We start from the raw sequence: 19,702 nt of genomic DNA on the forward strand, positions 1-19,702 counted from the left end.
AAATTGTATCGCCAACGCTTATCAAAGAGTTATAATTTTCACTGGAAATGTATTAGGAATCGCATTAATCATAGGTACCAGCGATTTGCTTAAGTCGTTGTTACTTCTGAAAGCTGGTGTTATTCCTTTCTTTTTATGTATCTGGCTATTTTTGTTGTTATCTTGCCAGTATATGTTATAGAGCAGAAGGTACTGGGTTCTTTCCTTGGTGGTGGATAGACTAATTTCAGGGCTTTCTTATGGAGTTTTTGGTTTATAATTTTGTTGTTTGTTTGTTATAGCCATTGTTTACTGCTATTTCTTTAATGATGTTCAGTTCTATGTCGAAGTTATTTTTTGACATGGGAATTTCTGTCAGTCTATGTATCATGCTATGGTAGGCTGCTAATTTGTGTTGTGTAGGATGGGATGATGAATTGTGTATAGTTGTGTCAGTATGGGTAGGTTTATGATATACTGAGAACTCATGTTTGTTGTGTAGTCTGGTAATTGTTACATCTAGAAAGTTTATGGACTTATTCTGTTCTGTCTCTACTGTTACTGTAAACGCAATGTTACTGTGAAGTCAATTAATGTATGATAGAAATTGGTCAAGTTGCCTGTTAGTTCCTGTAAAGCATACTGGTATATCATCCACGTATCTCCACCAATATAAGAACTGTTTAAATATGGGATGTTTAGAAATTGTTGTTTCAAGCTGGTTCATAAATATATCTGACAGCAATGGGCTTAGAGGATTACCCATAATAAGTCCTGCACTGTTGTTTGTGTATACTTGATTATTGAATTCAAAATAGTCTTGCTTTATGCAACTTTCAAGAAGGTTATTTAACAGTTTCAAATTGTGCATATTCAAAATAAAGGCCTTAAGCTATCTTTATTAGAATCTATGGAAATTAATAAATTGAAAAATACAGATATAATTCTGAATGACCAACTCGAGACAAACAGCTCCCCACTCGTCAACCTCTTCAGTTAAAGACTTTTAAAAGGCAAACACATAGGTAGTAAACTAAATCACCTGAGAAAGGCAGTCTGCCGAAACAGCTGTAGTCACATAGTTGTAATAAATTTTGTGGAAGTATAGAAAACAAACGTCTTCAGTGTTTTGTTGTCAGAAGAAACTATATAGGCCTATATTGCTTAAATTAAAACAGAAAATTTTCAAAGTTATTGTAAATCAACTACAACTCAATTTGAGTCTAACAAATAAAATAAAATCTAGAAAGGTTAAGAAAGCTTTGTTTGAATTTTAAACATTTTATTTTGATTAGAAAATATAAAAGCTAATGATGACATAATATGTTAGGCTATGGCTAAATAGAATAGTTAATACATTTTACTTATTACATAATTATCTCTAAAGTGCAGTTTTAGTTTGAGTTCTCGAAGCCTTATAATTGAGACCATCAGAATCAAAACCTGCTAAATCCAAATTTTTTCGTTCTGCTAAGTTTTATGATATTTATTGATGCCCCTTTGATTGAGAAATGCCGGAAACTACTTGGAAACTTGACATTTTTAATGTTTTTTTGGCCTCATGACAAAATTTTAAAACATGGATCCAGCAGGTTTTGTTTTATAGGCCTCAATATTATAAAGCAAATTTTCGGAGTTTCATAGAAATAAAATACTAAAATATGTTTAAATTCCATATTTTCGAGCACATCATTCTTAATAGCAATAATTGAAAGAAATATTAACCCTTTCATTACTGAATTCATTCCGCAGATATCAAAAACTTTACAGACAAAAAAATATGATCACAAGTTTTATGGGTGCCTAAAGTGATACATTTCTTTTAATTATCCTTAAATTCTTTGGTAGGACAGTAGTGTTTTATATTGGGACAACTGTGTCCCGGTAGTGTTTTATATTGGGACCAATGTGTCCCACTAGTAATATACGAATAAATTTTGAAAAATAAAAAAACACAGAACCACATTGTACAAGAACAACTATTTCTAAAAAATTTGAAGTTATATAATAGAACTGTTAGTTCCATAACATAAAAAAAAATGTTTAGTAACAGGGTTATATTTGATTAAAGTGAATTTAGGGGACAAATAGGCACCACTTTATTCAATTCCGTGAGACATATAAGTCCCTACAGTAACGAAAGGGTTATCTATGTTTGTGCCATTGTCGAACGGTAAGTTTGTTTTTAATAATTTGCATTTTTGAAAATGACCGTTCACGTGTGTTGCATTTGTAATGATTAGAGTAAAATAAACCTTAAAAGCTATTGACAAATTTGGAAACGTCGACTCGAGTTTCTCATAAATAACCCAAAATGACTGTGAAGCAGGAATAAATTGTTTTCAACAATAATTGTTGCATTTGTAATGAATAACGTACAATAAACCTTAAAAACTACTAACACATTTGGAAACGCCGACTCGAGTTTGTTCCCATAAATAACCCAAAATGACTGTAAAGCGGAAATAAATCGTTTTCCCTGCAAGCTTGAAGCTGGGATATAAAATATTTGAACTGCACTAGTTCATCTTCAATATCATCAGGATACTTTTCATGTAGTTTTGAAGTACACTTCTTTATTTGAGTATCACTCTGTTTTGGAAAAACACACACAACACCAAATACTAAGTAGGGGAAACTGGATAACAGTGAGACACTTGAAATATCTTCCCTACTTTTCGCCATGTGTAGATATCATTACTTGTGCGTGCTTGCTGTATTCAAGATTACTTATTTCTAATATGTTCGGCGGTCGTGCAGTTTCTATTTAGCATTTATCGTGACTGAGTGTGTTTGGTGGGCACTAAGTGAAATAATACAGGTGCTTTGAGAATTTTTTATAAAAACATGTTAATTTTTAGGATTTTTCTTTACCATGGCATTGTGTGTAGATTAGTAAACATGACGCCATAGTTTAGCAAAGCATACTAACTTTATAATAATAAAAAAAATATTTTTTTAATTTTATGGCAAATGGGTAATAGTAAGACGGGGGGTACATTGAGACATGTCTCACTGTTACCCAGATGTTATAAAAAAATTACATTTTGTATTTTTTTTTCTAAAATTTCTAGTAAAAGACATCAAGATGAGATCGCCAAAGCCAGTTTGTTATAATCATACTAAACGGCCAAATTCATTTTTCTCATTCGAGATAAATTTCAATTTAATAAATATACGTCAATTTTCAATCACTATTTTTTTAATTAATAAGTACTTTGTAACTTAAATTTGTTTTTTTATATTTTATTTCATATAAATAAATATTTTGCAACTCAATTTTTTTATGTATTCTTTCATATAAATATTGTACTGTCTCACTGTTACCCATGCATGGGTAGAACTGAGACAAATGAAAACTTGACCTTATATGTGCCGAATACAAACTATACAAACCGAGCTTTTTCTTGTGTAATGAACACATGTGAGAGTACAATCCTGAACAAATTTTGTTTATGCATGTCCTAGTAGTGGACTTACGGTTAAATGAAAAAAAGTCTCACTGTTACCCAGTTTCCTTACACTGACTCATACGCTGTCAACCGACGACTCAGCTTCTTTAATTAGCTTATCCAAAATTGGTAGATACGTTTCAACAACTTTTCTTCACTCTGTAGAAAAACTTAATCGGAATTACCATTATTAACGTCAAAGAACGTAGAGTTTTCCACTTCAATTCTAACGCAGGATCTTACGTTTTGCATTGTTAGTTGGATAAACTTAACTACCTTAGGTGGGGTCTCAAAGTCTATCTTTGCATTATATATAATGCAGTTCTTTTAACACTGTCATATGATATTTTAAAGTCGACGAAGAGATGGTGTGTATCTATGTTATACTCTAGTGACTTTTCTAGAATCTGTCTATGTGCTTGAATTTGATGTAGGTATAGTTATCCGCATTGATATTGACCAACAATATCCTTTGTAAAATGTTTAAGTCTTTCAAACAATACATTGCCAGATTCAGATCCATTAAAATGCCAATAGGTACATTCAGATTTTATAAGATTTCATCGATTCCTGGGTCTTATTGTCTTTCGAGTTTTAGGGTGGCATTTGAAATCTCTTGCGTCTTCACTGTAGATTTTGTCGATTTCCTTTGTTGTAACCATAGTCGTCTTGAGCGTATGTTTTTTCACCCCCGAGTGACCCCGAGAAGGGGTGTAACTCACCCCCAGGCCAAAAGCACATATCGGCACAATATCACTGTCCTTATTTGACATGTTAGCTATGTGTATGCCAAATTTCGTGTCAATCCAAGCAGTTCTTTAAAATTTCAAGCAAAAACCGTGAGTAAAAAATGAACTCTACATTAGCTTGAGTTTTTACAAAAAATTATGATTTATATTTAATGTTAAGTTTTGTTATACAATGTGGGTTTTTATTGGGCGGAAGGGCCCGCATCCCAACTGGAACCAGGGCCCACTGATCTATCGCTACGTCACTGGCGGTTTTGGTCTCAGAGACGTGTCTCGGGATGCCTCAGTAAACATATCTATACACTAAATTTGGACCACGGGCTGTTGCGAGACCAAAAATCGCAGGTTTAAAGTCTCCCGATTGAAACGGGTGACTTGATGCAACGTTGCCACACGTTGCGCAACAAGTTGATAGTTGATCGTGAGTACCTCGCATATGTAGACGAGACATGCTGTTTTTGTTTACCATGTGGTCAAACGTTGAAAGTTATCATGCCCCCTTTTGTTCGTCGGATGTAAAGAGTAGGATGTAGGAATATCGTAGTGTTGAAAACGCAATTTGTGAAAAATTTACGCTTGTGTCACTGTTTCCCCAAAGGTGCGATGTGTTCTCAAATGTCTTTTCAAATCACTTGTAGTAATAAACTGTTTTAAACAAATTTTACACTTTTAAGGTTTTTCGTCAGTGTGCACTTTCAAATGTCTTTTTAAGGTGCCTGCCTGAGAAAATTGCTTACAACAAATTTCACACTTGTAAGATTTTTCTCCAGTGTGTACTCTCAAATGTATTTTCAACTGACCTGCTTCTCTAAACTGTTTTAAACAAATTTCACACTGGTAAGATTTTTCTCCAGTGTGCAATCTTAAATGTTTTTTCAAAGTACTTGACACACTAAATTGCTTAAAACAGATTTCACACTTGTAAGGTCTTTCCCCAGTGTGCACTCTCAAATGGGTTTTCAAACAACTTGCGTCGGAAAACTTCTTAAAACAAAGTTCACACTCGGGAGGTTTTTCTCCGGTGTGCATTCTCAAATGTTTTTTCAAATCATATGTGGTAATAAACTGTTTTAAACAAATTTCACACTGGTAAGGTGTTTCTCCAGTGTGAACTTTCATATGTTGTTTCATATGAACTAGTTGAGAAAACTGTTTAAAACAAATTTCACACTTGTGAGGCTTTTCTCCAGTGTGCACTCTTAAATGTTTTTTTAAACTACTTGCTCCACTAAACTGCTTAAAACAGATTTCACACTTGTAAGATTTTTCCCCAGTATGCACTCTTAAATGGTTTTTTAAACAAACTGCGTCGGAAAACTTCTTAAAACAAATTTCACACTCTGGAGGTTTTTCTCCGGTGTGCACTCTCAAATGTTTTTTCATATAAACTAGGTGAGAAAACTGCTTAAAACAAATTTCACACTGGTAAGGTTTTTCCCCAGTGTGCACTCTCAAATGTGTTTTCAACTGACCTGCTTCTCTAAACTGTTTTAAACAAATTTCACACTGGTAAGGTTTTTCTCCAGTGTGCACTCTTAAATGTTTTTTCAAACTACTTGACACACTAAATTGCTTAAAACAGATTTCACACTTGTAAGGTCTTTCCCCAGTGTGCACTCTAAAATGGGTTTTCAAACAACCTGCGTCGGAAAACTTCCTAAAACAAATTTCACACTCGGGAGGTTTTTCCCCGGTGTGCATTCTCAAATGTTTTTTCAAATCATATGTAGTAATAAACTGTTTTAAACAGATTTCACACTGGTAAGGTTTTTCCCCTGTGTGCACTCTCAAATGTTTTTTCATATAAACTAGGTGAGAAAACTGCTTAAAACAAATTTCACACTTGTGAGGTTTTTCTCCAGTATGCACTCTCAAATGCTTTTTCAAACTGCTTGAGTCATTAAACTGCTTAAAACTAATTTCACATTTGTTCTTCGCCAGTCCTTCTCCAGTCTCTATGTTCATATGATCATTTACATTATTTATTGTTACTTCTTCTGAGTTTACACTTATTTGGTTTTTATTAAATGAATCTTCATGTAAAATTTTCATAATTTCCATTCGGTTCTTCTTGTCAGAAAGACCTAAAATAAAAACGAAACATCAAGTGAATTTTAGAGAATGCCTTGTATAGATGGTTAGTTAATTATATAAATCAGAAAAAAATACACACATCAAAAATGTCTAAGTAACACCATTATTATTAACTTTTTTCAATAATAACTTTTATGTTATTTAATTACTGATGAAGTATAATAAATATTTCGTGTTTTGAATCGTCCACAATAGATGGAAGAGTCCATTTATTACCTTATTAAAGTTGTTATGGTCCTTCTCAGAGACATTTTTCAGTGCGTCACAAGTGACAGAAAAAAGGTAAGTCCGTGATAATACACATTTATAACATTTATTCTAACATGACATTTTAGTTAAATCTGACAGTTGTCAGAATCGTAATCAGCCAAATATGAAAAAGGTACTGCAGTATAATAGTCTAAGATCCGAATAGGAGGACGAAATGTTGCCGGATGAAACATTTTTTTTTATTAAATTTCATACATAGACAAACACGACCAGCATAGTAGAGGATCCGATATAAGGTCGATCTGCACCGATGTGTTTAATGGATAAAAATTATTGGATATGTAATTTAGAATGTTACAAAAAACAAGGGTTGCCCGATCTAATATTGTTCTAACTATATTTAATTAATAGTTAATTAAAAAATGACATTTTTTCTATAAATAAAAAAAAAATCGACCCTGGCAGATATTATTTCAGATTTTTTTGTCATTCTAAACAAAATTTTTGTAATTTTTCTCTAAAGTTGATCGTTTTCGAGTTATAAACAATTTGTGTGTGTGTTTTGTGTTTTATTGGCACTGGTTTTCACAACCAACTGGCCAGTCAATTTCATAATTATTTTTTAGACTATAACTTATCACTAACTCAAGGGAGTAATGTGTGTGTTAAGTAAGTGTCTTGTTACTTTGCAAAGTCGACGTCATTGCCTTTGCAAAGAGACGCTAATTGTATCCGAACGTCTGCGGTCCCTCCGGTGAGTACCGATCTCACAAGGACAAAAACTATTTTTATTTATTTATTTATTTATAATAAACGAAAAATTTCTGACCCTGGTGAGATTCGAACTCACGACCATTCGGAATTTTCGATCCAAAGATAGGCGCTCTTACCACTGAGCCACAGAGGGGGTATTATAAACAATTTAAAACTGAAAAAAGAACGAAATATATTTTATAAACAATTTAAAACTGAAAAAAGAACGAAAAGACTCAAAAACACAAATAAAAATATTATGTCTGGATCCCGCGTATGAAAAAAAAGTTGATTAATAGCAAGCTGAAAATTTGGTAATAGCTTAAGGGTGTCTAGTAGGACAAACTTTGGTATATGGGAACACTGGAACAGGGAAAGTTTTAATTGTGGAACAGGTTAAAAATTTGGAACGGCCAGACCACGAAAACGTCACATGTATTTTGTCCGACAGAACTTCCAATTGATTTGTTACCCTTTCATTAAAATCTCATGCAAAAATCAGACTGCTATTTATCACTTGTCATAATTCCTGTCATTTGATATGTTCTGCGTGTTCCACTCATTATAATGCCCATTTGGTGATAAATAGCAGCCTGATTTTTGCATGAGAGTTTAATGAAAGGGTAACAAATCAACTGGAAGTTCTGTCGGACAAAATACATGTGACGTTTTCGTCGTCTGACCGTTCCAAATTTTTAAACTGTTCCACAATTAAAACTGTTCCAGTGATCTCATATATCAAAGTTTGTCCGACTAGACACCCTTAAGCTATTAACAAATTTTCAGCTTGCTATTAATCAACTTTTTCTTTCATACGCGGGATCCAGACCTATATGATTTTTGTAATCGTCGAGTACATAAATTCAAGTTCAAACCTTTTTTTATCAGGTCCCTATAAGAATTTTAGCCATGTTTTATTCTAAAACATATTTTTTTAATTTTATTAATGAGGAAGGTTTCCTATGGGGAGACGGGCATTAACAAATAAAAAACAATGTTTCAGAATAAGATAAGTCCAAAAGGCTTATCAAGAACTGATGGATTAAGGTTAGAACTTGAATTTAGGTACTTCGTAATTTCAAAAATGATATTTTATACGTTTTTGAGCCTTAAAAATCGTCATCTTTCGTTCTTTTTTCAGTTTTAAATTATTTATAACTAGAAAACGATCAACTTTAGAGGAAAATTACAAAAGACCTTTTTTGTTTAGAATGACCTAGATAATCTGAAATAATATCTACCCGGGTTGAAAAATTGTTTTTAAAATTTATAAAAAAAAAATGTAATTTTTTAATTATTAATTAATAATAGTTAGAACAAGATTAGATCGGGCAACCCATGATTTTTATAATTGTTAACATGCTAAATTACATATCCAATAATTTTTATCCATTAAACAGATCGGTGCAAATCGACCTTATATCATATCTTAGACTAGCATGGGTTGCCTATCAAAATCGTGTCATAGCTATCCTTAAGGGAGGCCGTAGGAGTTGAAATCAACATTTCAAGCACATTTTTGTGAATTTTTTTAAAGCATGATCAAATTATTTTATTTTTATATTAAATAATTCAGTATAGTTCAAATACTCAAAAAAAAATTAAGGAAAAATATTTAAAAATAAGCCAACGGTGGCAAATTTTTAAAGACACCTCGAAAAAAAAAAGGATTTTGCGGTTATCATTGGATCAAGGTAAACAAAAAATTCAAAAAGATTTTATTAGCTTATATGTTTACCGAGATAACTCGAGTTTTTTTTTAGTTATAACGATTTTTGTCTTTTTGGTATCACTCAAAAATCAAAACAACCCAACTTTTTGCATAAAAAAGGGCGAAAATCAACATATTTATGATTGTTAAATAAAAAATAAGCATAAAACAAAAAATATATCGACAGCGTTACCTCAAGGAATGTCTAAAGAAAATATACAGGGTGTAACAAAAATACAGGTCATAAATTAAATCACATATTCTGGGTCCAAAAATAGTTCGAATGAACCTAACTTACCTTAGTACAAATATGCACAGAAAAAAAGTTATAGCCCTTTGAAGTTACAAAATGAAAATCGATTTTTTCGAATATATCGAAAACTATTAGAGATTTTTTATTGAAAATGGATATGTGGCATTCTAATGGCAGGTGCATCTTAAAGAAAAATTATAGTGAAATTTGTGCTCCCCATAAAAATTTTATGGGGGTTTTGTTCCCTTAAACCCCCCCAAACTTTTCTGTACGTTCCAATTAAATTATTATTGTGATACCATTAGTTAAAATCAATATTTTTAAAACTTTTTTGGCTCTTAGTATTTTTCTATAAGGCAGTTTTTATCGAGTTGAGGCTTCTTTTTTAATATGTTTACATAAAAATTTTATGGGGATTTTGTTCTTTTAAACCCCCCAAATGTTTGTGTACGCTCCAATTAAACTATCACTGCGATACCATTAGTTAAAAAAAATGTTTTTAAAACTTTTTTGCCTCTGTATTTTTTCGAGAAGGCACCTTTTATCGAGATATGACTTCTTTTTTAATACGGTTCAAAATATACCTAAAAATGTAAATCATACATAAATTTTCATATTATTACCAAGTCTCCATAATCGTACTTAACCATATACAAATATGTGGTGGATTTGACAAATTTTCAAAATATCTCGATAAAAACTGACTTTTCGAAAAAGTACTAAGAGCCAAAAAAAGTTTTAGAAATATTGTGTTTAAGTAATGGTACTATAATAATAATTTAATTGGAACGTACACAAAAGTTGGGGGGGGGGGGGGGGGGGTTTAAAAGAACTAAACCCCCATAAAATTTTTATAGGGTGTCCAAATTTCACCATAATTTTTTCTTAAGATGCTACTGTCATAAGAATGCCATATGTCCATTTTCAATAAAAAATCTTTAATAGTTTTCGATATATTGAAAAAAATCGATTTTCATTTTGTAATTTCAAAGGGTTGTAACTTTTTTTATATGCACATTTGTACTAAGGTAAGTTAGGTTCAATCCAACTATTTTTGGCCCCAGAATATGTGATTAAATTTATGACCTGTATTTTCGTTACACCCTGTATATAAAATTCCAGGTGGGTCGGTCAAGTAGTTTTGAGGAAAAAGCGTTTAAGGTATTGTCAACTTTTATTTTCAATTTGTTTTATTTTCAGTTTGTTTCTCAAATCATAAAATGATGCACACCGGAATATCTTTTTGAATCGCGGAGTAATTTACAAAAGAAAATGAGAACAGCTGTTCACCGTTGTTCATTACGTTCAAGCGTGCTGACGCGAACCTGCTACAAAGCGAGTCGAAGATAGGGATATTCAACACTATCTTCCTACCGTCGACTCGCTTTGCAGCATCTTCGCGCCAGTGCGCTTGAGCGTAGTGAGAAACGGTCAACAGCTGTTCTCATTTTCTTTTGTAAATTACCCCGAGATTCAACAACATATTCCGGTGTGCATCACTTTACGATTTGACAGACAAAAAAATTGTAAATTAAAGTTGACAATACTTTAAAAGCGTTTTTCTCAAAACTGCTTTTTTCAAAGCCTGTAGACATTGTAACTCAAAAACTACTTGACCAACTCACCTGGAATTTTATACATATTTTCTTTAGACATTCCTTGAGGTAACACTGTCGAGATATTTTTTGTATTATGCTTATATTTTGTTTAACAATAATAAATATGTTGATTTTCACCCTTTTTTCTGTAAAAATTTTCGTTGTTTTGACTTCTGAGTGATACTAAGAAGTCAAAGATCATTAAAACTAAAAGAAACTTGACAGCGTTACCTCGAAAAACTCATAAGCTAATAAAATATTTTTGAATTTTTTGTCTACCATGATCCAATGATAAATTCTGATGTCCACCGCAAAATTCATTGTTTTTTGAGGTGTCTTTAAAGATTTGTCACCGTTGGCTTATTTTTCAATATTTTTCCTTATTTGTTTTTTTTTAATATTCTTTGAACTATACTTAATATGTTTATTTAATTTAAAAATAAAATTATTCTCTCATATTTAAAAAAAATCACAAAAAAAATGTTGATTTCAACCCCTACGGCCCCCCTTAAGGATAGCTATGACACGATTTTGATAGGCAACCCATGCTGATCGTGTTTGTCTATGTATTAAATTTAATAAAAAAATGTTTCATCCGGCAAGCAGATGGGTACATTTCGACCTCCTATTCGGATCCCGTACTACATAGACAAGGCGAAAACGGCGGGGTCGTTGAGAAAATTATTCCCATGAGATTTTTTTGCATCATCACATTCGTAAGACATCCCAGAATAAGGTTCAAGAAGTCGCCCACGTGAAAAGTGGTCCAATTTTTTTTAACAATCTTTTTTTAATCAAATTTCAAAAATCAATATTTTTGGCCCGGATATATTTTTTAGATTTTTAGACCATTCTGGACAAAAAAGGTCTCTCATAATTTTTCTCTAAAGTTGATCGTTTTCGAGTTATAAGCAATTTAAAATTTGAAAAACGCGAAAATGGCAATTTTTAAGACTTAATAACTCAGTTAAAAATTATTATTATGAAAGTCAGAAAGTGACTAAATCAAAGCCTAAAGCCCCCCCTACACGATCCTGAAGAAATTTGTGTCATTAATTCATTACTAAGCTGTTATTTTTAATTATCAACAATGAGCGCTAAAAGCGTACAATGAGCGGTTAGATCGTATTGACGCGGCTGTAAATGTGAGTGCGAGTAAGATGCACAATTGGACTGCAGGAATGGCATCTCTCTCGCACTCAGCATTTACGGCCGCCTAACACTTGCATGGCGCTCATTATTATTACTTAAAAATAACAGCTCAGTAATAAAATAATGACATAAATTTCTTCAGGATCTTGTAGGGGAGACTTTACACTTTGATCTAGTCACTTTCTGACTTTCATAATAATAACTTTTAACCGAGTTATTAAACTTTGAAAATCGCCATTTTTAGTTTTTTTCGATTTTAAATTGATTATAACTCGAAAACGATCAACTTTACAAAAAAATTATAAGAGACCATTTAGTACAGAATGTTCCAAAAAACCTACAAAAAATTGTCCAGGCCAAAAATTATAATTTTTGCAATTTAATTTAAAAAAATTGATAAAAAAATTTGGACCACTTTTCACGTGGGCGACTTCTTGAACCTTATTCTGGGATGTCTTACGAATGTGATTATGCAAAAAAATCGCATGGGGATATTTTTCCCAACGAACCCGCCGTTTTCGCCTTGTCTATTTGCAATTTGGTATAAAAACAAATCAATTGCGTTTATTGCATTTATAAAATGGTATTTTCTTTGATTTGTATAGTCTTATAAATATTACAGATTTATAGTCGTATAAATAATAATTCGTAAATCATTTTTTGTTCGATTATAGCGCCATCTATCAACAACTAGAATAAATGTTACAAAATGACTGGTATCATGGACGTACCTTTTTTTCTGTCACTTCCAACTTAATGCGTTAGAAAGAAATCGAAAAACTGTGACCACTGAAAAATGCCTCTGTGAAAGAGTATAATAAATTATTCCTTTCAAAATATAATCAAAATGTACTTTTAAACATCTTATTTATTTTATATAATAGCCCGATCAAAGAACAATCTGACCCAAAAAAATAAAGGAAAGATGAAAATTTGGGAATAGCTAGCTGAAATTGTCTATTATTATATAAGAAAAAGTTTACAATTCTACATCCGCTCCATTTTACAAAAATGGATGGGAATACCCTCCTCTCAACGGTGAAATATATACATTCAAAATAAGTCAGGAATTGGATAAAATGACTAATTCTAAGCAACTTTTGTTCTATAGAGTTTTTTTCCTAAGTCAAAAACAGGTTTTTTGACGGTTTTTCGGAGATAAAAAAAGTAAGTACTTGAGCGAAAAAAAATATTCTTATCAAAAATATAGCTTATAAAAAAATGAAAAATTTTTTATATGCTTGAGGTCTGTAGATCCAGTAGAAGCAGAGTTGTAGCTAATTAAAGTAGGTTCTTCTTCATCAAATTCCAAATCGAATATTTCAATGTGAAATAACCCAAAAACGGAGCATTTTTCGGGGAAAATTCATTTCAACTTTTTTAAAGTGTTTAAAAAAAGGTTTATTTTTGTTTTTTTTTTAACTTGTAACATTAAAAGTAAGTGAGTGACGCTCAAAATATTGTTGGTCCCTTTTATTTTTTTTGGTAAAAAAATCGCGAAAATCACCCCCTAATTAGCATCACAAATAAATTTTATCGTTACCACTTCACAAGTTACTTTGCTTATGTATTATTTATATGATCTGTAAGTTTCATCGGTTCAAAGTGCTTAATTTTGAAAAAGCTGTAGTTAAAATGGCTTGAACGATTACCTAATCACGAGTTTAGGCAACTTTTGAACAGCCATGGCATAACCACTTTTTGTCTAAAAAGAAAACAAAAAAGCAAAAATATTCAGAAAAGCAAAACGTTCATTTTATAACTCTTTAAGATTTTTGGTATTACTAATGATTTTTAAGTTAATTCCATAAACAATTTCATTTTTTTTTTCAAAATAAAAAAAAATGTTTTATTTTAAACCCAATTTTTTTCAAAAATGAGCACTCTGAACTAATGAAACTTAGTCTGAAAAATGAAAGAATACCCATGAACGAACATATAGAACACGCTGTATTTTCCTGTCGCCGTGTAACAAAGAAAATTGTCCAGTGCAAGTAAGTACATGTAACAATAATTATTACATGTACTTGCGCTGGCCAATTTTTTGTGTGACACGGTGACAGGAAAATACAGCGTGTTTTATATGTTCGTTCATGGGTATTCTTTCATTTTTCCGACTGTATAGATAATATAAACAATATAAAAGTAAAGTAACTTGTGAAGCGGTAACGATTAATTTTGTTTGGGAAGCTAATTAGGGGGTGAATTTCGCGATTTTTGTACCAAAATATAAAAGGGACCAACAATATTTTGAGCGTAACTCACTTATTTTTAATGTTAAAAGTTTTTTTAAAAAACAAAAATAAACCTTTTTTTAAACACATTAAAAAAGTTGTAATGAATTTTCCCCGAAAAGTGCTGTTTTTTGGTTATTTCACATTGAAATATTCGATTTGGAATTTGACGAAGAAGGACCTATTTTTCATTAGCTACAACTTTGCTTCTACTGGGTCTGCAGACCTCAAGCGTACACCATTTTTTTAAAATTTTTTATAAGCTATATTTTTACTAATAATATTTTTTTCGCTAGAATACTTACTTTTTGAGTTATCTGCGAAAAACCGCCCAAACACATGTTTATTGTTAAAAATGAACATATTCACTCGCAAATAACTCGAAAAGTATTGACTTAGTGAAAAAACTCTATAGAACAAAACTTGCTTAGAACTAGTCATTTGTAGAATTGTAAACTTTTTCTTATATAATAATAGACAATTTCAACTACCTATTCCCAAATTTTCATCCTTCCTTTATTTTTTTGGAGGTTTTCGTAAAATTTTGTGTTCCCTGATCGGGCTATAATGATTAAATTCACTATCAAATGTGGATAATTCGATGTAATATCTGGCCAAGCTTCTTAATAGTCCGAGCCACTTTTCACAAATTGAAGTTTTTCGCGAGCCGCAATAAAATACTTATTCAAAAAGTATCTATGTATAGAAGGTATTTACAATTTTTTTAACAGAACTTTTACTTGCTGAAAACCGAAATACAATTACGAAATATTTAAACTTAATTACATTTTTGTTTTCCTTCTTTTGATAATTCTCTAGAATTTGGTGATTAATATGTGACTTCTCAGTAATTCTTTTAGATGCTGGTTAGGTAATATTGATCGGTGTTAGGATTTCACGAATTATAAAATGGAATAAATTGGTCCACACAAGTACGTTGTTCCTAATATGGAAATAATTCGACAAGCATTCTTTCTTAGGGTACCTTCTTGGATTCTGGTACAAATTTCCAAAATTCGGTATTCGGCGTCGACTTATAGTTTTATTTTCGAGCTTAATCTTCTTACGTCTCTATTAATTTTAATTCTCCAGATGTTGTTTGGGTCATATATTGGTAATAATAAAAAATTCACCTTATGAACTATGTTCATTTCAAATGAATTCGGAAAAAAAAAGAAGAGACTATTTAACATATTATTTTAAGTCTTCAAATCTATTTTGGAGTTCGGTCAATATTCCTTCCGGCTTTTTATATACCTACTCTTATATACCTACTCGTTAAGTTTTTCTAGTATAATATGGTAAAAATTTTTTTCTAAGTCGAGTAAAATGACTTAAATGCAAAATGTGTACCTAATACAAATTACATCTGTAGCAAGAGTTATACAAAAATCGGTCTGGATTCAGTTGATTACTGACTTTTACATTGCGCCACTCTTATGTAATGTTCGTTAGCGCAGTTTTCGATGTGTCATATCATTCTTATCTTGGATGGAAATGGAATTTGTTAGAAAGTCTTTCATGTTTGTTGTCAGTAAATTAAGACATTTTGAAACACATATTATGGAACGATAATAATTTTTTTTAAATCATATCTAATACAAAATTGAAAAATAACTCGGGTACAATCGAGAGCCACAAGTAATCCTTCAAAGAGCCGCATGTGGCTCGCGAGCCGCAGTTTGGCCACCCCTGTAATATAAGGTTCGAATTGTTTTCTAATGTCCTGTGTCCCTTTCTTCTCGATCGACGATGATAAATAAATGTTTAAAGTCGTTGAGTAAAAAATATAGTTTTATTGACAGCTACTGAATTATTACACTAAAGGTGTTGGTTAGGTAAAATTTTATAATAGACTACGCTCAAAAGGGTCCAACTCCCTAAATTTATAAGTTCACAAATAATGTATGCCTCAGCACAGAGGTTAATGAATCTATCACAGTAACAAACTTTGAACTGTGAAGCTTACAATACAATTTAATCGAGGATGCGGTTGCAACACAAGGAAGTTCAATTATAATTTACACTATTTAGCAATTTATTCAGATTTTGCAGTAAATTGACTGACACTAATTTATTATTTAGCTATTAATCGATATGTTTCACAATTATACCCGGTGAAAGTATAAAATTTAGGAAGTTAAGATTAATGTGAGATTACAAATTAAGGGATTAATTTGTGATTGAACAAAATGTCATTTATATTTTATTAATACCTAATTTAAAATTCAGTTTGACATTGACGGATGTGTCAAACTCAAACGTAAATAAAGCATGCTTTGCTGATATAAATACAAACATATTAATTATTGTTTGAACATAACATAATCTGTCCAAACAATATAATTTCTTTATTCAATTTTAAACATATTATTTTAATATAACGTAGCTGTACAATCTGTTTAAGGCAGGGGTGGGCAAAAGCCGGCCCGCGGGCCGGATCCGGCCCTTTTGCTTACTTTATCCGGCCCATTGAGAAATCTCGCAAGCGATTTTTTTTAGAGCGTAATGCATTCATTTTTTTTCGAATCCTGAGAAAAGTAATAAATATTTTTGAAAAATTTAAACGCAGAATGAAATATTACATTATTACCGAGGACCGAAAGTCCCTGAAAACTTCTATATTGTTTATCGCAGATGGAAAAAAAAGAGAAAATTTAGTGTGATTTTTAATTTCAAATTATATCTTTCCTCTCTGTTCCTTTTCCATTCTGTGCAACACCATTTCGTTCGTAATATAACCGGTCCATGGTATTTTCATAATTCCCCTAAAAAGCCACATCTGAAAAGCTTGCAGCTTTTTCATTACGTCGGCATTAACAATCCAATAAAGAAGAAGAGAGTGGACATAACATTTTTATTATATCCCGGTTTTTTATAGCGTTCTCTGTCTTCCGGTTGCCAGTTTCCAACTTAGTCCGTCGTTGCATTCGTCAGGGTGAAGGTTCCTTTCCGACATTGCCTTCTGAATGCCGCCTAGCCAGCATTGTTTCGGCGTTCCTCTCTTCCTTCTTTCCCTTGGCGTCCATTTTAAAATTTGTTTTGGCAGCCTGTCGTCGTCCATTTACGTCGTACATGACCGTACCAGACCAGATCAGTTGTCTCCTTTGAATTTCATCTATGATGGTTGACTTGACATAACATTTTACCATCCGATATTAGATTTGCAGATTGAATCTTTGGTTGCTCAGAAATTTCCTCATCTTCAAAAAGGCTGCTCTTGATTACTCTATTCTTGATCGAATTTCTGAAGTTCATTTTTTATCTGGATCCTTGTTATGGCTTAATACAGTGCGCTGGAATAAGTGTTACCCCTCCCTATTAACTTATTTATTTTTAGCACATAAGCAAAACGCTCGAACAGGTCGATTTTTAAAACAGTCATGGTATATTCTGGCATCAATGTTTCGAACTGTACATGATCCCTCTTCATGTGACAGTCATAACTTTGATTTTTTAAATGGGAAAGTACATCATGTGACACCTCATTTAAAAGCTTTTGAGATACTGATTACAAAAATGTATAATACTTAAATACTTTTTGAGAGCGTAGGCGCAAAATTTCAGGTCGAATTATTTTTAAATGTATTCATTTTTTGCGGATCCTGAGAAAACTAATAAGTATTTTTGAAAAATTTAAACGCAATATGAAATATTACGGTATTACCGAGGGTTTTAAGTCCCTGGGAACTTCTTTAATGATGATTTTAATAAGTTACAGGGGTGAAAAAAATAGACAATTAAGAGTGATTTATTAACTTAAAATATATAATTCAAAAGAAACGTTTTGTTTATTTTAAGGGACTTTCAGCCCTCGGTAATAATGTAATCTTTCATTCTGCGTTTAAATCTTTCAAAAATACTTATTAGTTTTCTCAGGATCCGCAAAAAATGAATGCATTTAAAAATAATTCGACCGAAATTTTACGCTTTAATAGAAGAAATATTTAAGTATTATACATTTTTGTAATCAGTATCTCAAAGGCTTTTAAATGAGGTGTCACATGATGTACTTTTCCATTTAAAAAATCAAAGTTATGCCTGTCACCTGAAGAGGGTTCATGTAAAGTTCGAAACATTGATGCCAGAATATACTACGATTGTTTTAAAAATCGACCTGTCCGAGCGTTTTGCTTATGTGCTAAAAATAAATAAGTTAATAGGGAGGGGTAACACTTATTCCAGCGCACTGTACCGGGTCTCCACTTATATTTTCCCCCATTTTAACTGCCTATAACTTCTAAACGGCTCAAGATAGAAATATGCGGTTTTCACTGAAATGTTTTATTTTAGTAAAAGTTTTGTCTGAATGGATCGAATTTTTTATATCGCTTTCAAATACGAAATAAAAAATGGCGGATTTTTTAAAAGAACTTTGTTGACTTTTTTTTAATGGAACACCCAGTATATTCTTTTGTAAATTGAAAGAAAGGTCATTCACCTAGCTAGCGATACAAAGTATTTCAAAATCGGTTGTCAAATCACTGAGTAATTAATTTTTAAAATGAGAGGTGCAACGTGGATATCACATACCTAAATAACATAACTAAGCAAGTTATGTGATTTCCACATTGCATCTCTCATTTTAAAAATTAATGGCTCAATTATTTGACAACCGATTTTAAAAAAATTTATATCGCTGGATAGATAAATTACCCTTTTTCCAGGTTTTTAGGTAAATGACCATTTTTTTTATATCGCTTTTAAATAAAAAATTTCGGATTTTTGAAAAAAAAAAACTTTGTTGACTTTTTTTATTAAAACACCCAGTATATTTTTTGTGTCTTGAAAAAACGGTCATTTACCTATCCAACGATATAAAAAATTTTAAAATCGGTTGCCAAATGACTGAGCAATTAATTTTTAAAATGAGAGATGCAATGTGGAAATCACATAGCATAATATCATTTTGCTCAGTTATGTTATTTAGGTATGTGACATCCACGTTGCACCCCTCATTTTAAAAATTAATTACTCAGTGATTTGACAACCGATTTTGAAAAGCTTTATATCGCTGGATAGGTGAATGACCTTTCTGTCAATTTACAAAAAAATATACTGGGTGTTCCATTAAAAAAAAGTCAACAAAGTTTTTTTCAAAAATCCGCCATTTTTTATTTCGTATTTGAAGGCGATATAAAAAATTCAATCCATTCAGACAAAACTTTTACTAAAATAAAACATTTCAGCGAAAACCGCATATTTCTATCTTGAACCGTTTAGAAGTTATAGGCAGTTAAAATGGGGGAAAATATAAGTGGACACCCGGTATAATGGACCATATTAAAAATTTCGTAATTTTACTGGGAACAAATTGTTCGCATGTACACACCAGAAAGACAATTTATTATTATTAACAGTCAAATGTCTTTCTCCAAATGCTTTAAAATGATACTTTAGTATCTTTGTCAAAAAAATTTCTTGGGCAGAGAAAAATCTCCACCAAAAACATTAGCGTACATACTGGGTATAGTCTTCCGGCCCGGGAGACATGTTGAAAATTTCATTTTGGCCCGC

General features: G+C 31.7%; 1 protein-coding gene across 1 annotated transcript in view; it reads right to left on the reverse strand.

Moving 5' to 3' along the window:
* Positions 1 to 1,246: 1,246 nt before the first annotated feature.
* LOC114342891 (zinc finger protein 271-like) overlaps positions 1,247 to 19,702 on the reverse strand; it is a 67,632-nt gene continuing 49,176 nt past the window's right edge. The window contains exon 4 of the mRNA XM_028293692.2: positions 1,247 to 6,264. Coding sequence (XP_028149493.1) covers positions 4,850 to 6,264 — 1,415 coding nt within the window. The 3' untranslated portion in view covers positions 1,247 to 4,849. The remainder of the gene's footprint in view (positions 6,265 to 19,702) is intronic.

Source organism: Diabrotica virgifera, chromosome 3 (assembly GCF_917563875.1).
Source record: "Diabrotica virgifera virgifera chromosome 3, PGI_DIABVI_V3a".
Classification (NCBI taxonomy): domain Eukaryota; kingdom Metazoa; phylum Arthropoda; class Insecta; order Coleoptera; family Chrysomelidae; genus Diabrotica; species Diabrotica virgifera.